General features: G+C 49.1%; 1 protein-coding gene across 1 annotated transcript in view; it reads right to left on the bottom strand.

Annotated features, from left to right (window-relative positions):
* Nucleotides 1–3,123, bottom strand: part of GNA13 (G protein subunit alpha 13) — a 41,643-nt gene extending 38,520 nt beyond the window's left edge. The window contains exons 1-2 of the mRNA XM_081219686.1: nucleotides 2,649–3,123; nucleotides 36–262 (exon numbers count right to left, since the gene is read on the bottom strand). Coding sequence (XP_081075812.1) covers nucleotides 36–262; nucleotides 2,649–2,931 — 510 coding nt within the window. The 5' untranslated portion in view covers nucleotides 2,932–3,123. The remainder of the gene's footprint in view (nucleotides 1–35; nucleotides 263–2,648) is intronic.
* Nucleotides 3,124–18,174: the final 15,051 nt, after the last annotated feature.

The raw sequence follows: 18,174 nt of genomic DNA, 5'->3' as shown, positions 1-18,174 counted from the left end.
AAAATCACAACATTAAAAAAAACCAAATTTCTTACCAATTGAAATTCTCGACGCCGGTCATAGGCATTCTGTATACCACTGTCTGCCCATAATGCTCTTATAGCAGGAAGATACTGTAAAAAAACTCGAGTTTCCACGATTCCCTGGGCCGTCAAGGGGGTCCGCGTATCAAATGCCATCAGCTTGTCTCCATTGAGGTGGTTTGAGTTATCCCCCCAAGGGATGTGAAGCTTCTCTCGAGCATCTACCAGCACCCTCATACCTTTGTTTAAAAAAAAAAAAAAAACGTGTGATGGGAGTCGTTAGATATTCTCAGAGATTTGATTCTAGTATTATTTCCTTAAACTTCTTAAGTACTCCAGGCCTGGTGCCTCCAAAACTGGAGACCAACATCCAGACAAACAGGAGTAACTTCTCAGAGTGTAAAAAAAAACTAACAGTTGTTCAGTCATAAAATTAGAGCCTTGAAAAGCAAATACAATTAACACAAGTGCTCCTCCTGAAGGATTTTAACATGTTCTAATTTATAAAATAACTCCTGGGTAGAAGGCAGTCACAAGAGAACCAAAACTAGCAAAGGAAAAAGAAATTATGCTGCACAGCCTGATGTCCAGGCTCTGAAGAAAGATCTGCAAGCAAGATTTTATGAGTCTCTCAAAGAGACATTTATTTATGAGACAACAAGAACCAAACTTATCACCCTGTGATCTGCTTGGTCCCTGAGCGCCCTGCTTAACCCTGAGTCTTCCAGGAACACATTCAAAGCTCAGAAACTTCTCCCATCTCCAGCTTCAAATCAGTGTAAGGCAGAGAATGGAGTCAGACCTCCCTAGAAGGAGGAAGACCAACTGCAAAAATGATGTAGAAGCTGAGATTTCAACTCACAGAGATTAAATCAAACCCATTATTTCTAACACTAGACTGTTACCTTTAGTCCCTCTTAATCACAGGACTATTAGGTCATCTGTCTGGATAACTGAAAAACCGTTTTGCTGTCAATTTTCTGATCACGCCAACTCAAAAAATGCAGATGGCTAGTGACTGCATCTCATCATCAATGCTCGAAGTAGGTCACACGTAGGAGCCCGTGCACATGAAGAACCAGGTGTTTACCTGGCTGACTATCAGTTAACATGCTGGCTCTATTCATTGACAGAATCCCTTCCGTTCAGCTGCATCGTTCAGCTGCATGGGGATACAAAGGTACCTTCGGTTAAGGATTGGCTAGCCCGTCTTCGGCCTTGAAAGAGACCTTAATTAGTTTGGTTCTAATTAGTTTGGTTCTAATTGAAGAGAGTATAAATACAACCACTTTTTACAGTTTAACTTCAGAGGTACTAGGGCTGGCTGTGGTCTGCGAGCTCCTGGCCTAGTGCCCTTCCCCCATCCTTACCCGCCCCACACCCCCCCAAGCAGTTTTCCTCTACTCAATCCCCGGAGAAAAAAAGTGACACCAAAGACTGACTTAGGTACTTCCTGAACAAAAAAAAACCCTTAAAAAAAACGATGCTTGGAAAGGCCTGAAATCTATACCCAGCTCCTATATAACTGCTACCCAGATGCAACAGAGAACCCTCATGCACCTGAAGTACGAGGCTCTGTATCTCAACTCTGCCAAAATGCCTTTTATAAAGTACAAAATAGTTGCTAGTAAGAAAAATGAGTGCTAGTTATCGCTCCAATGACAAAAATAAAATCCCCTCTTCTGTAATTCTTTGAAAGCCCAGAACTAAAATTCTTGTGTGTTTTTCACCTGAGAACAAAGCTTACCCTCAATTTTAAAAATACCCACGAACAGCAGCAGAGCCTATGGTCTAAGCCAACACTAACTCATTGACTCAACCTGTACAGGCTCCGCATCACATTTAGGCCGAAGATTCTTTGTATCAACACACGATTTCATTTAAGTAGTAGAAACAAGGGTGGTACCCCCTCCCTCCCGCCCCCAATTATTAAGCAAAAGGAGAGTGGAACGTGCTGCATGGTGATTACAGGCAAACATCCTGCCCGACCGTGACACTGGGGCGAAAAACCACCGCTAACTTTTTTAGGCTGACTGTATGGTGTACTCTTTCCTGATAGCAGCACAGTAAATAGGACACCCTCAAGTTTCATATCCTTGCCCCAAAGGGCCCAAGAGCTGTCACCCTTCGCCCTTGACCAGGGTCTGGGGCACAAGTTTCCTGACTGCGGCGGTTCCAGAACTCCCCGGCTCAGGAGTTGGGAGCAGCCCCGACCCCATGTGACTCGGGTCACCCACCACCCGGGGCGGCGAGGCTGGGCGGGCAGCGCCCGGGCGTGGGGTGAGGATGGACAGTCTGGGTTTGGCTCGTCCGGAGGGAGGACAGGAGAGGTCACCCCACGCTCCGGGGCACTCGGCTCGCCTCACTTCCCTCTCGCAGGGGGCGAGGCCAGCGGCGGGGCTGGGGGTGGGGGACCCGCCGCGCCCCCAGCCCGGGCGGCAAGGGAGGGAACGGGTCGCCCCCGGGCATCCTCTCCCCCGGGCCGCGCCCCCTTCCCGCCCGCCGGGCCCGGTCCTTCGCCAGGGACAGAGCGAACGAGGGCGGTGCCCGGTCCCGCGCCGCGGCCCGAGGCCGGGCCCAACGACCCACCGGCCCCCGGCCCCCCGGGCCCGGGATCCCCGGCACCTTTGATCACGTTGCTGTAGATGGTGGGGCGGAACTCCTCGCGCGCGCGCTGGTCGAAGTCCTGCCCGTGGATGATGCGCATCTGCTTGAGGAAGGTGGACTTGCCGCTCTCGCCCGCGCCCAGCAGCAGGATCTTCACGAGCCGCTTCACGTAGGTCTTCTCCCGCGACAGGCATTTGTCGATCTCCTTGGACTTGCGCTGCTGCTCGGCCTCGCCGCTCGTCAGCACGCAGCCCGGGAAGCACACGGACAGCACGGACCGCGACGGCAGGAAGTCCGCCATCTTGCCGCCGCCGCCGCCTCGGCGGGCCCCTCCGGCTCCTCCGCCTCCTCCGCGGGCGGCGGGCGGCTCCGGCTCGGCGGCTCGAGGGCGCGGAGCGCTGCGGCGGCCCAAGCGCGCTGGGGGAGGGAGGGAGCCAGCGGACTGACTCGCAGGGCGGGCCGGGCAGGGCGGGCCAGGCTAGCCGGGGAGGGAGGGAAGGAGGGCGGGCCCGGGAGGGGCGGTGGCCCCGGGGCGTGCGCGCGCCCGCAGCCTCCCGGGGACGCGCGCGCACGCCGCGGCCGCTCCCCCGACTCGCGCCCCGGGCCGGAGACTCACGTTTTCTCGCGAGCCCGCGACCGCCGCCGGGCGCGCGCGGGGAGGCGTCGGCTGGGCGGGGTCTTGTGGTCACGTGACCTCCATCGGGGCCGGGCATCCCCGCCCGGGGCAGGCACCTGGGGAGCAGGACTTTCGGTTGCCCTTGAATTGGCTGCACCCACTTAGGTGCAGAAGGGCTACTTCCGATGGCCCGGGAGGCCGGAGACCAGGTCGCGGGCGCTGCCCTTTGGGCTCCTCCGCTCCCGCCGTTCTTACTCCTGGTTCCTCCCCGCCGCCGGCTGTCACCTAATTTCGAAGTCTTTGGTTCGAAGTTATACAAACAGCGAGCGCGAGCTTGGGAAGTTTTTGGTGCATTTTCTTAAAGTGGGTTCCTTGACATCCTGCTTTCCCAAGCCCAGAATGGTGACCAGACGTCATCCATCCTCCCCCAGCCCCACCCGCAGCTCTCTTTGTCATTCTCAGACCTTGCCGTTCCTCTGAGATGTGCCAGGAGCGACTGTTGATGTTTCGTTGATGTGGGTTTCCACCCGAGCTGCCGCGCTGAAATCTGGACGGTAGCTGCCGGAGGGTGAGGTCATGGTGAAAATCCCCCTTCACCGGACACTGTGATGCAGGCTCTTCCCTAGAAGGAAGCAGATAAGCAAACAGACCGAGGACAAGAGCCGGCAAATTTTAGGTTTCCTGCCAGATTGCAGAGGATATGACCAGCCGAGGGACTTTTTTTCTATCTTAATAGAGGATTCAGGCCAGGACACCTGAAGGGCTGCCAGGAGACAAGCGACAAGTGACAGCTGGCTTGGCAGAGAGACTGCATCGCAAGGACCCCGGAAGCCAACTTCTTCTCTCTTAGTATTCTAGTTTCAAGTGGAAAAAGGCATTTGGGTCGGTCTCTGTTTATGGCAGTGCAGCCTTAATGCTCCTTGACTGGGGCTTCTGGGGCTCAGAAACTTCTATGTGTCAGGCACTGAGGTGAGAAGGAGGTCAGCACTCTGAGAGGCTCATGAACACGTTTAAATTTAAAAATCAGTGCTAATCAGTTTACTGGCCGTGTTGGGTTAATGGCTGAGGAGCCTCATGACTCGTAAATTGGCTGCAGTAAACAATACCTACAGTAGGATTATCTCCTGTTGTCCTGGCCAAGCCCACAGGGGTGGATAAGCTACAATATACAAAGTAGGGTCGGTTCAATTCCAGTATCTGTGGATTGATAGGGTCAGAATCACTAGGCCATGCCTTCAGGCAAAATAGATGGTAAAAGTCCACCTGGGATGCAAGATCTCTCTGTAGCCTCAGCTAGTGTTTGGGAAGCTCTGTTCTCCAACCATGAAAGGACAGACCTCTGCCCAGGACAGGGGTATAGCATTGACCCCCAAACACCCATTTCTACCTGGACTTCAGATGCTAATTTGAATTTTACAAAAGCAGGAAGAGAGAAGCCTATCAGTTAACATCTTTTTTCTTTTTCCAGTAGTGTGTGCAACATAATTGGAGAACCAAGGATCTCTAGGAGGCAGGAAGGTATTCCCGCCCTGCCAGTTCATGTTGTGACACGTAGACCAACAGAGAAAGCTGTTCCAAGCCCTGCCTGTAACCTTCTGTTGGAACAAGCTTGGCTCAGATCAAGCCCAGCTGCTCTAATCAGTGTTTCTGAAAAAAAGAGACCTCTTTGGGCCCAGCCTGGAGTCTGGCTGCAGTTGTCCAACTGCTCCTAACTGTCTGGTCATCAAGCCACCTTGAAAACATGAGCATTAAAATGAGCTAGAGGTTTGGTGGCTCCTCAGAAAGTTAAACATACAATTGCCATATGACCCAGCAATTCCACTCCTAGGTATATACCCAAAAGAATTGAAAACAGGCGTTCAAAGAAAAAAACGTACACCTGTGTTCATGGCAGCACTATTCAGAATAGCCCAAAGGGGTGAACAACTCATAGATCCATCGATGGATGGATGGATAAACAAAATGTAGTGTACCCATGCAACGCAATTATTCAGCTGTGAAAGCAAATGAAGTACTAACACATGCTACAACGTGGATGAACCCTGAAAACATTATGCTACATGAAAAAACCAGTCACAAAAGGCCACACAGTGTAAGGCTCCATTTATATGAAATGCCCAGAATAGACAAATCCATAGAAACAGCAGATTAGTAGTTGCCAGGGGCAGGGGGAGGGGAGAACAGGGAGTGACTGCTTAATGGGCATAGGCTTTCCTTTTGGGGTGATGAAGATGTTTAGGAACTAGATAGTGGTGATGGTTTATTCAGAGAACATTGGCAATGTCCTAAATGCCCCCAAATTGTACACTTTAAAATGGTCAAATGATGAATTTAATGTTGTGTAAATTTCACCACAATAAAAAAAAAATGAAGTAGGGAAAACAATAGTTTCCATAAAAGTCTTTGGATGCATTTAACATTGTGCAATATTCAGTGAATAGAAGTGTGATTATGTTTTTTTGGGTTTTTTTTTTTTTGGCCGTGCAGCTTGTGGAATCTTAGTTCCCTGACCGGGGATTGAACCTGGGCCCTCGGCGGTGAAAGTGCAGAGTCCTAACCACTGGACAGCCAGTGAATTCCCTGATTATGATTATTTTAAAGTAATGCTAACAGTTTAAATTATTTGCACCAGAAGCAAATCCACTCTAGCTGTTGCTTCAGGTTACGTTGTAATGATATTAGTAATATTCTAATTTTCAGATAGTTTCATAACCAAAAAAAATTCTAAACTTTTTAAGGGAATATAGAGTTTGTTGGCTGGAATTGGATTGGCTGGCTACTCCATTTTCAATAGACCCAGATGTGAATTCATTGGAAACATCTGTATTAGCCAGTTAATCCATATGCAAATGAGGGGTTCAGATGCCCAGAGGAGCTGTGATAAAATGATTAAACAGTTAATTAGTTGCAGTGCTCTTTTCTTTCTGGAAACTCTAAGTCTAGTGGCAAACAGTCTTGCTAGATAAATAATGAAGGTGTGACTAAAATTGTAGAAATGCATTTCCAGATGGCTTTTCTACTCTAATGTGGGCACCTTATGAAGGATCCTTTCTAGCAACACGGTCGATTCCTGAAATCTACTATTTGTTCTTTTTTTTTTTGGCTGTGCTGCTTGGCTTGCAGATCTCAGCTCCCCAACCAGGGGTTGAGCCTATGCCCCCTAGAGTGGAAGCACAAAGTCCTAACCACTGGACCACCAGGGAACTCCAACCATTTGTCAGTTGCTGTTGGAACTGAAAGAAAGTTTTCCTATCTTATAGTCACAGTTTTTAAAAAGTGGCATTACTTAGCCCGTTTACCAAACTCCATGCCAAATAACTCTGGGCTGTTTACAAAAATCAGTATTTTCCACAAAGGACAAAAATTTGTCACCCTCAGACATGCTCGAAAGAACGTGCCAGAGGCTCTAGGAACAATTCCAAAAGAAGAGTTAAAAACAAAAAATTTTTTTTGGAATGATGGGACATATAATTTAAATAAGTGTTTCACCTGCCGAGGTGACTACTCACTATTCACGACAGGACCACACCCATTTAAGTATGTTTATTTAAAAAATCAGTCACATTACTGGATGGTGAAACCATGTGTTAATTTTCTAACAAGGTTGACGACACATCCATGGTTCTCGTTACTGAACTGTCTTCTGTGTCATCATCAGTGTTATAAATAGGTGGATTCTAATTCTTTCTTACAGGTAAAACAGGCACGGATTTTTCGTATCTTCCTTTCTGTCCCAGGAAAGGAAGGGAATTCCCTAGTCCTCCCATAATACAAATCCCTTACAGTTGTGTGTGTGTGTGTGTGTGTGTGTGTGTGTAATGTTTTAACTGCCACAAAGCACTTTGACCTACTTGATCTCATTCTCTGCTCACAATAGCCTGACAGGAACACCCAGCATTAAGCTCACTCCCAGAGCAGGAGGAAACTGAGGGAAGAAAGGTCTGAGTGAGGTACTGCTCACAGCCTCCCTCAGCCTGGCCACTCGCAGAGCCAGAACTAAGAAATCCCCCCTTTTGACTCTGAACCCAGGGCTCTTTCTGATATGCCGAAAAGCGGTAGTTCCCCGAGTGCCCAAGTGTATGAAGATCAAATTTAAGGAACAAACAGTTAAGTTTGTTTGTTTATTTGTTGGGTGGTTGCTTGGTCTGTTTTTCCAGCCCCTTTCAGGCTATCTGCCACCTCAAAGTTTACCAGCTTTTAGGCTGATTCTACTAAGCTGTTCTCTGATGGAGTTCAGGCTCTGGTTTGTAAAATGTTCCAGGTGGTTGATGTAGAAATAAGAAAAAAGGAGCCACGCTTCTGGCAATATTTACTTGGTGGCGGAAGCCCCAGATGTTCCCTTAACGTGAGTTCCATATGAAAAGGCAAATTTTGTTGTTATGAAATGCGATGGTGCCCCTACCAGGATAAGCCTCTCATGGGGAATGTTTTGTATGAAACTCGGCACGTGGAATTGCACTGTCAGTGGGTTTTCTTGCTCTTGTTATTAAGGGAGAACATGATTTTAATTACTTTAATTAATTACTTTCTCAGCCTCCGAGAAAGATCCATGCGCTGGTGTTGACAAGCTGTGACCTCACTCAGCTTCTCCAAAGTCAAAAGCCTGTGTCTGAAAGACATACACCAGCTCTCATAGAAACCCTTACACCTTGCTTACTGCATTGGACTCATTTATGGGCAGTCTATTTATATAACACTCAACACAAGGCTTTGCTTGGAAATCTGAAGCTCTTTCTGGGAAACTCAAAACATCCTAGCTCAATCTCTCACCTTTCTTTTTTCCCTTACAGCTTTTCAAGGTGAGGATGCCTTTTTATGTTTTATTGCCTGTAAATGGACTGCCCCTTGCCAGTAACAGGTAAAGGTCCTCTAACATAAGTTCTGTTTCTCCAAAGAAGTTTAAGTGCAAAATCTCAGCTGATTCCTGTAAATTAACATCCTCTGCCCCCAGTCCAGCTGCTGTGGGTTTTTTTTCCCTCGGAACATGGAGTAGCAGGAACCACGCTCCTGGCTAGCTGACTAGCTGGGCATCATCACACGTCATGGCCTATAGACCTAGCCTTTGCCTCAGTATAAATGCCAGGACGTGTTGACCATCATGCAGTAAGGACTCACCCAGGGGCACTGAGAAACAGTCCATGTTGCCTTTGTCAGACTTTGACAGCCTGGCTCCCTGGAGCAAATAATGTCATCAATGCATCTGTCTCCAAACTCCTGTGTCAGCTGCTAAGGAAAAGGAGGGCTAGCTCACCGCAGGACTCAGGGAAAGGCACCCACTGCTGAATCAGAATCACAGTCAGGGGTCTGAAAGATGAGCACCGGCCCCAGAGGTCCTTCTCTCGCTTCGATTGCTGCTTGTCCCCTAGCCGGGGGAGGGTTATGCCAGACCCACACACGAGAAGATGGGGAGGAGATAAAAGCAAGAGAGAGCATTTCTTTGTGCGGCAAGCAGTTCTGTACTGTGATTGCTTTCCCTTTTTCTGCTAATACACAGAATGGTAATAGGAAAAAGTCCCTCAAGCATCAAGTTGAGGTCATCTGCTTTTCTGGTTAAACCATAGGAAGCATACCAGATTGTTTGCTAGTCGTTTCGTTTCCCAGAGAGGGAGCAGAGTATGGGAACTTGGGGAGAACTCAGTTAACATATCCGAGCCTTGCCTCTCCTATCTGTAAAATGGGAATATTGATACCTAAAGTTATGTCCTGAGGATTAAATTATAGAACAAATGCACTCCATCTCAGCCCATACATGAGAGATTCAGTTTTAGATTATTTGAGGACGAAGCTACCAAACTTCTTTAAAAACCTTCTGAAGGTTTAGCAATATTGTGCTGGTCAGAACGTCATCCCAGGTATTTCCTGAGCTCTTCCTTCTATGGTTGAAACATCTCTCTTCTAGAGAACCATATTCAATATCCTATGATAAACCATAATGGAAAAGAATATATGTAAAAAAAGAATGTATATACATGTATAACTGAATCACTTTGCTGTACAGCAGTAACTAACACAACATTGTAAATCAACTACACTTCAGTAAAAGGAAAAAAGAAAGAAAGAAAGAGAGAAGAGAACAACAACAAAAAATCTCTTCTCTTTCCTGTGCTCAGATTCACTCACAGATGCTGATGTCTCTCTTCCCCAACAGTGTCTGTTGATAACAACAGTGAGAAAAATACATGCATATTGGATGTTGTCCCCCAAATCTGAACTCTGAGAAGGGCGGGGTTTATTAGTTTTCACCAGCACCAGGAGTGTCAGGTAAGGAATCACCTCAACCAGAGGGCAGAGGTTCAAGTGGAGATGTCAGCACAGTGCATTCAGAGCATGGGCTTTGTCTTCTAATCTGTAAATTGGGTGCAATAATCTCAGAGTATTTGGGGGGCATTATATAAAATGACAGGGCAGGCTTTTAGTCCGTGTCACCATGTTTCCTTCTGTCAAAAGTATTTGCTTGGGCTTCCCTGGTGGCGCAGTGGTTGAGAGTCCGCCTGCCGATGCAGGGGACACGGGTTTGTGCCCTGGTCCGGGAAGATCCCACATGCCGCGGAGCGGCTAGGCCCGTGAGCCATGACCGCTGAGCCTGTGCCTCCGGAGCCTGTGCTCTGCAACGGGAGAGGCCACAACAGTGGGAGGCCTGTGTACCGCAAAAAAAAAAAAAAGTATTTGCTTGTCCAACTGATAAAGCAACAGCTGTGCCATCAAGGTCACGGGGATGAGGGGATGCCTCATCCCACACACCATGCTCTGTTCACACCCCTCCCTACAGCCTCCATTGGACACCCCTTGCCCTAGGGGTGGGTGCATTTGGTGTGTGTGGGAGCACAGGCTATGGGTGGGTCCCTTGGCCTCACCCTGTGAGTAGGGACTGCAGCAGAAGAGGGTCAGAGCAGGACCTTCTAAAGCACAGGTCGGGGGCAAGGGGGCTTCTCTTGCTCGGAGCTAGGACAGTACTGGCTGGGAGGGTATAATGAGATACCATCTAAATTGCCCCATTTTACAGACATGGGGCCTAAACTAGACCTCAAAAACCTCCAACTCTCTAGGCCCTTGAACTGGGTCCCCACAGGGAAACTTATGAATGCTCAGCCGAAACACCACGTAGAAGTCATCCCTTAGCCAGTCCCTGGCTGGGGACTTTTGTGCTCCTCTGGCAGAAGCTGCCAAGGTTCTGGGGCGTCGCCATCCTTCCCAAGGCCACCCCGGGCAAGAGGTCAAAGAGTGTTCTGTAGAACAGCAGACACACCATGCGCTTTGGCCCAAACCTCAGTTATTCCCTTACCCTGGATTTCTGCTCAGGGCCTGAGGGGAAGCAAAGGAAGTGACCCCAAGAAGTTAAACCCAGCTCCAAGGGGACATGGGGTTCCGTGGGACCACCTCAGGCAGGATGTGAGGCCCTTCAAGCAAAACTCATTCTCTGTAATTTAGGAGCTCTGTGTGTGCTTTTTGGAGGGCAGAAAGGGCGAAGGGCTCGGATGTTAAAAGACTGACACCTATTGCCCTAGATGCTTTTCTCAGTAAGAATCCTGCAGATCACAGAGACATTTGGATAATTTGTTATAATCCCAGTTAAGGAATTGGGATTGGGGAGCTATTTAACTCCCCAGGGAAAGCACGGTGAGTTCTGATGTACGTCCATTTACGTCTTGGGTTCCCAAAAGATTTGGCCCTCCCTGGCCCTATTCTTAACTATTTAATCTTCTCCATAAACCAGGGAACAAATAGTAGTGGGCACTTTATCAATAGCCAGGAACTAAGGGGTGTTTCTGAAAAGCCTTCCCACCATCTCCCAGCATAATCCTCTCATGGAATAATGGCATTTTCTTAGGGAGATGTTTCTTTTGACAAATTACTCTCTTGGTGAATTTCATGCCCATCCCAAACCCGTGCCAGCCATTTTTCTCGATTGGCCGGCAGTGGGAGAAAACACCCAAAGTTCTCCCTGTTTGGCTTCGCAGGCTGTCTTCCTCTATCTCAGCTCTTTTCCTTCTCCTGCTCCCTCTCTTTCCCTGCCCTCCATCCCCCCGGCCCATTATTTCCTCCCTCCCTCCCTGCCTCCCTCCCTTCCTTCCCCTCTCAGTCTCCCCGGGCTGATCAAGATACCTGGCCTCTGAGGTCCTACAGCAACCTCACCCACCATCCCCCATCCCAGCCTTGGTCACAGCGGACTGTAACTGTCCCCTCCCTCACCCACTGCACCAGAATGTGGGCCCCCTGAGACAAGGGACACAGCCAACTTCCCTGGTACCTTCAGCATCTAGCATGTCGTATGGTAAAGGCTCCCTAAAAGTAGGTAATTTAAATCAGTAGGCACCATCTGCCTGCTCCCAGGTTGTTTTCCCGCACTTCTGATGGCTGCCAGCTGGATTTGCAGCCCTCCAGGACTGGAGGGTCGTGTGCGGTGACTAGAGGGACTCATGGCTCAGCCCCACTTGTCAGAAGCAGGGTCCCAGATCGTGCTACATGCTCTAACTTGGCACTGCCAGATACTACCACGTTATGAGTTAAGTGACTTGAACTAGCCAAAGGGTGTGCATGGCGTGGGGTGATTAGGACACACCGTCCCACTCTGCACATCAATCAAGTGGCCTGCTCACAGCGGGCAAGCAGGATGGCAGGGTTTGCCTGTGTGGGCCAGGAGAAACTAGAACTTGAGCCCTCATCCTTCTCAGCAGCAGATCCTTCGTGGCTGCCCACTCCTATCAGACATGCGCTGGGGTCGCAAGAGCAATAGCGAGAGCCAGGCAGGGGTGGGATCAAATCCCAGCTTTGCTGCTTCATGTACCTGCCATGAGAATCCTGGCAAAAACCACCTAAACTCTCTGAGCTTCTTTTTTCTTTCTTTCTTTCTTTTTTTTTTTTTGCGGTACGCGGACCTCTCGCTGTTGTGGCCTCTCCCGTTGCAGAACACAGGCTCCAGACGCGCAGGCTCAGCGGCCATGGCTCACGGGCCCAGCCGCTCCACGGCATGTGGGATCTTCCCGGACCGGGGCATGAACCCGTGTCCCCTGAATCGGCAGGCGGACTCTCAACCACTGTGCCACCAGGGAAGCCCTGAGCTTCATTTTTGTTATCTGAAAAATGGAGCTAACTATGCCCACACTTCACTGAGTTGCTGAGAGGGCTCAGTATGATGGTAACATGTAAAGTGCCTGACAAAGTGCCTTGCCCACATAGGTGTCAGATAATGTAGCGTTTGCTGCTAGGTGTTGGGGATTGAAGGTGGTTAATGATTTTGTTATATAAATATGGAGATTTTTAAAAAATACAAAGTTGTGTATGTTAAGTTTTAAATGTACTCTACTGATCACTGCTTCAGGAATCTAGAGTTTTGAACATGGCTGTTTATAAAAATATAATGCAAGCTACAGACGTAACTTTAAGTTTTCTAGTAGCCACATTAGAAAAAAAAAGTGAAATTGATTTTCACGATAGAGTTTATTGAACCCACTATATCCAAAATATTTCAACATGTAATCAATATAAGGATTATTACAGAGATATCTTACATTATTATTTATTGGATTAAGTCTTCAAAATCCAGTGTCTGTTTTTACATTTGCAGCGATCTCAACTCAGATGCTAAATTTTTCATTGAGGACATCTGGCCTGTATTTAGATTTCATAAAATTTACAGTTGAAAAAACAGAGTCACAAAACCAAATTGTTCCCAACATACTTAAACATTTCCCAGTACCTGAGTCGAATTTTTTTTCAGTCTTTACATTTAAATTAATTAAAATTTAAATAAAATTTAAGTTCCTCAGTGTCACGAGCCATATTTGAAGTGTTCAAAAGCTACTTGGAGCTAGTGGCTGTTTCCTGGGCCAAACCGTGGGAAGCAGACGGAAGCCTGGAATGATTGTTTGCAAAGAAAGGAAGGGCATTGCAGGCAGGTGCCCGGCATGTGCCCAGGACACCGTGGGAGCCATCCGTTTGATCAGAATCAGCCGGGTTAGGTTGATGAGGCATGGTGGTGTCAGGTCACAATGTTGAGATTTTATTCCGTCGCTGAGCAGGAAGCACGGTAATACTCTTGAGCAGGGGGCGGGCGCCATGTGCAGTTTTAGTCTGATGCACCTGGCGCTGGTGTCCATGAGGGGACGAGAGAGAGGGGGCCCAAGCCAGGAAGAGCAGCTTGGAGATGGCTGTAGTAATTCAGGTGTGTAGTGACAGTACCTGGCTGGCGTGAGAGCGAACGGAACCGTCCGGAGACTCCTCAGAGGCAGCCTCCACAGGACTTGGAAAGCCACGAGCCTCTTTAGTGTGAGGGCAAGGACACAGGCAGAGATGCTAGGAGGCTTGGGGACCGCGTGCCTGCTTGGGAGACTGGCTTGACCCTGAGAGGTTCAAGGAACCAGGGTGTTTCTGCCCGTCAGAAAGCAACTGCCCAAGACAGATGGCTGAGCCCAGGCCCAGGAGACTGTTGTTCTTTTTTTTTTTAATGTTTTTTTTTTAAGCAAATACATAATTTACAGCATCCACTCCACCCTCTGAATCACACGGTGACCCTGGACTTTGCCCAGAGTCTCTGAGATTGTGAAAGACACTCCTTAATTCTAGGGAACTCCTTGAGGTGCTGGGTCCAGGCTGGAGCCGAATTAAAGACTTCAGAAGTTGGAGGAAAAGTCGAGGCTGCAACGGCTCCCTGGCTAGTTTTTCATCCCCTTCACAACCTCCCCGGGAAGGCATGACTTCCAACGTGACTCGAGGCTTTGCTGTGTTGTAAGGGAAAGGACAGCTCCCTGACCTAACCCCGCCCCCGACCTAATTCCGCTCCCACCCCTCCACGGCCCCCCCTCCACGCTCCGCCCTCCCACCCCGCCTCCTCGCTCCGCCCCCCCCGGGCTCCTCTAATCCTCCTGTGGCCTGAGTCACCGTGATGTCCAGTCTCCTCCTGCGATGGTCCAGGTCAAAAGCAAGCCTGTGGCTGCTGGCACACAGGGAGGGACTGACCTATGGAGGGTGAAGCCAGCCCAGCACTGCTTTGTCTGGACACGTGGGGAGCGTCTGCATGGGCTGGGCACTGTGCCGCGTGTTGTGGAGTACGAAAGGGAGGGCGTTTACGGGAAGGTTGCAGTGGGCGAGACCAAGTGGCCAAGTAGCCATCACAGTGCTAAGTGGGGAACAGGGACAGCTGATGTGTTAGAGCACATCTACCAGCCTGGGAGCTCGGCTGGGGCCTCGGAAAGCAGGTGAATGGGATCTGAGTTGTTCTGAAAGAAGGGAAAGGGAAGAGGGAAAACGGGAAGGTGGGCGTTCTGAGGTTTTCTTATTGTCCTGATGAATGAACCTAACTGGAGGGGTTGCAGGTAGTTCTGTGTGGGACACGAAGGGGACATGTAGGTGACCGTCATGGCCCCAGTGTGGGCAGAGCAGTCCTCTTCCCCAGGCGCGTCCAAGCAGCTTTGCATTCACGGGCTGGTTGGGGCTGGGCAGGCAGTTCCTCTGGGCACTGGCTGGGCACCAGATGTGGGTTCTTCTAGGTCAGGCGGCTCGAGGATGCAGTTTGTGTAAACTGCAGGCATGGCCTGAGCACTGTGTAAACATAGACTATCTCCCACTCCAACGTTTCCTTTGGGGAGGCTCCCCCTCCAGCTGGGATGCTCGATTCCAACTTTCTTATCAACTTGAGCTTCCTACCCTGATATAAGGAAGCTATTAAAGTCTGGTTCCTGGTATTGCCTTGACCCCCCAGGCTATGCTTGCATTGAAGTGAATGCCCCCTTAGAGGAGAACATTCTTCACCTTTGAAAATTCTTTAGCCTCAAATGTCCCACATCAAACAAGCCTGCAAGCATTTTGAAAATGTTTCTCCAAAGCCTTATGCCCTTAACGTTTACTTCCTACTCCAGCTAGTTTACGCCTATTTACTTGGCTTTTGCAACCCCCCTTGGCAAAAGGCAGCCCAGGCTGCCTCTCTCACCCTATTTCTAGAGTTTTTTCCTTCCCAATGTTAGTCTCCTTTTTACTATCCCTTAAATAAATCCCGTTCACCTCTTTTAAAATTTTCCTCATACTTCCCCTGTCTCCCCTTTGCCCTTCTGATTATCAAAGCCCTACCCTCTTCTCTGTCCAAGTGCCACAGAAATAAGGAATTTGAGGAAAAAGAAGTGGCGACGGACACCCCTCAAGATCTAGCTGTAAAAACTCCACGCATTCTCTAAGCCCTCTTACCTTCATTTTTCTCCCTCTCATCTGAACTCCTGTGGAAGTTATAGTCTCTGCCACACAATTTAGGACGTGGTGGGGGTCAGCCTCCAATGAGTCTCTACTCCAGGTGTTCACACCCTTATGTAGCCCCTCCCAAAATGAACAGGGTCAACCCCCATAACTAGTAGGTTATTGTGGCTCAATAAAAAACAATAAGAGACGCTGGCTTCTGCGTCCAAAATAATCTCTTGGATTATTTTGCAGGCACGGATCCAGCTGCCATATTGTGAGGACTCTCAAGCAGCCCCATGCAGGGGTCCACGTGGGAAAGAACTGAGGCCACTGCCAACAGCCAGCGCCAACTTGCCAGCCTCGTGAGTGAGCCATCCGGGAAGCAGATCCTAGTCAAGCCCCAGGTAATGGCTTGTCTGCAGCCTCTTGAGAGACCCCGAGTTAGGACCAGGCAGCTGTAAGTGGCTGCCGAATTCCTGACCCACAGAAACTAATAATAAGTGAGATAATAAATGTTTCTTGTTGTATTAAGCTGCTAAGTTCTGGAATGATTTGTTATACAGACATAGAAAACTAATTCAGAATGTAAAAATAAAAATGATAGTAATCATAATAGTAATAGCAATTAATATTACTGAGTGTTTCATAAATGCCAGGCACTGCTTAGCACTTTATATATAATAACTCACTTAACAGTATAGTCAATCATAATCATCACCACCACAGTTAACACTGGTAAAGTGCCAGAAACTAAGTGCTGCACGCATATTCTATTCAGTCAACGAAGTGGGTATGGTGATTAGTATCATTCCCATCTTACTTTTAAAGAACTTGAGACACAGAGAGGTTGAGTCATGTGTCCAGGGCGCACACAGCTTGGATGTGGCAGAGCTGGGACTGGAACCCAGTCTGGCTCTAAAGCCTGCACCCCCAACCCCTCTTCCCTGCACCGTTTGTGCTGGTCTGTGTGAGCCTTGGCTCCCTGATTCAAGCTGACTCTTTTTTTAGTGACTGTGCCTTTTGCCTTTGATTCCCCACCACAGTGTGCAGATAATAAGGGCTCAATAAATGCTTAAGGATCTATGGGATCCCCACTCAGCCCTCAGTCATTCAACCAGTCGGTGGTGGCACTTACCACTTGTAAATATGGCAACGACCTTATCACATGTAAATACGGTAATGTCCTTATCACATGTAAATACGGTAAAGCTTTTTCCAGGCGGGAGCAGAACTGCCGTCACACGGAGAGACCAAGACAAGGACTCTGTATGGCCCGTGTGGGGATGTGACCTGAGGCCGCTCATGTTCCTCGACCCTCCACGCTTCTGTCCCTCCCATCGGGGTACTTTGCCCCGACTGTGGCCCTGGGAGCATGGAAAGCACCTTGCATTTACCTGTCAGACGCTGGCTTGGAGATGCTCGGACAGCCACAGGTCACTTGAAAGTGCAGTTGCTCATGTCCCACATCAACATCCGCCCCCTCCGGCCCTGCCTTGGGTCTGGGAGTCCGAGAGGTGAGAGCCTGGGGGAAAAGAGGGTGTGGGTCTCCTGCAAAACTGTGGGATCCTTGTTACCACACGGCTACTGCCAGGGGCTGCTGGAAGGAGCCTGATAGAACAGGTGGCTAGAAACCCTCCCCAGAGTAAAGGTCCTTTGTGTCGTGTTGCTCCAGTGTGGACCTGACGGATGACTCAACAACTGCTTTACAAATTCATTTTACCAAACACCTGGGGAGCTCCTCCTCCGAGCAGAGCCCCAGACCAGAAAGATGAATACGACAGGGTCCCTGCTTCCCAAGTGCTAACAGCAAGCGACGAATACTGACTGAATATATAATTCAGACCTCTTTCAAGGCCTGGGGGGGAGGGGCGATGGGGAGATGGTGGGGGGATAGGGGGGTGGGGAATTGGGATGGGGAGGAGGCCAGTTGCCAGGCCCCAGTTTTCACATGAGAACACCGTGCTCAGGGCTGCTTAAATGTTAACCTGCTGGCCTGCTCAGCCTCTTGCCTCTGGAAGCAAGATGCCAGGCTGGATGGAAAGAGCTGTTTCTACATCTGTTCCAAGGGCTTCCTGGAAACACAGAAGAAAGGAAAAGAAAGCCCAGGCCCTTGAGTCCCAGCCTGCTTCTCTCCAGGGAGCTGTGAGTCACCCTTGGGAAGTAGTCTGAAGAGCCCACCAGAGCATCCTGAACCTTTACTTGATGGTCTTGACCGTGGCATGGCCTCCCCAGCTGTCTGACCTTCCCGGGGCTGCTGCTGTAACAAAGTACCAACACTGGGTGACTTAAAACAATGGAAATGCGCTGTCTCCATTCTGGGGGCTACGCGTCCTAATTCAAGTGTGGCCAGGGCCACGCTCTCTGTGACAGCTCTAGGGGAGGATCCTTCTTTGCTTCTTCCAGCATCTGGTGTTTGCCAGCACTCTGGGCACCCCTTGCTTGTACACGCATCACTCCGCTCCCATGGCCATCATCTTCCTTCCGTCCAAATTTCCTCTTTTTATAAAGATGCCAGTCATATTGGGTTAGGGTCCATCTGACCTCATTTTAATTTGATTTTCTCTGTACAGAGCCTGTTTCCTAATAAGGTCACATTCTCAAGTAGTGGGCATTTCTTTTTTTTTTTTTTTTAATATGCTCAATGTGATTCTTTTTTTTAAAATTAATTAATTTTATTTATTTTTGGCTGTGTTAGGTGTTCATTGCTGCGCGCGAGCTTTTTTTTTTCCTCTAGTTGCGGCGAGCAGGGGCTACTCTTCGATG

The sequence above is a fragment of the Mesoplodon bidens genome (genome assembly GCF_964165515.1).
Source record: "Mesoplodon bidens genome assembly, chromosome: 19".
Taxonomy (NCBI): domain Eukaryota; kingdom Metazoa; phylum Chordata; class Mammalia; order Artiodactyla; family Ziphiidae; genus Mesoplodon; species Mesoplodon bidens.
This window is presented reverse-complemented; position numbering and strand designations above follow the sequence as displayed.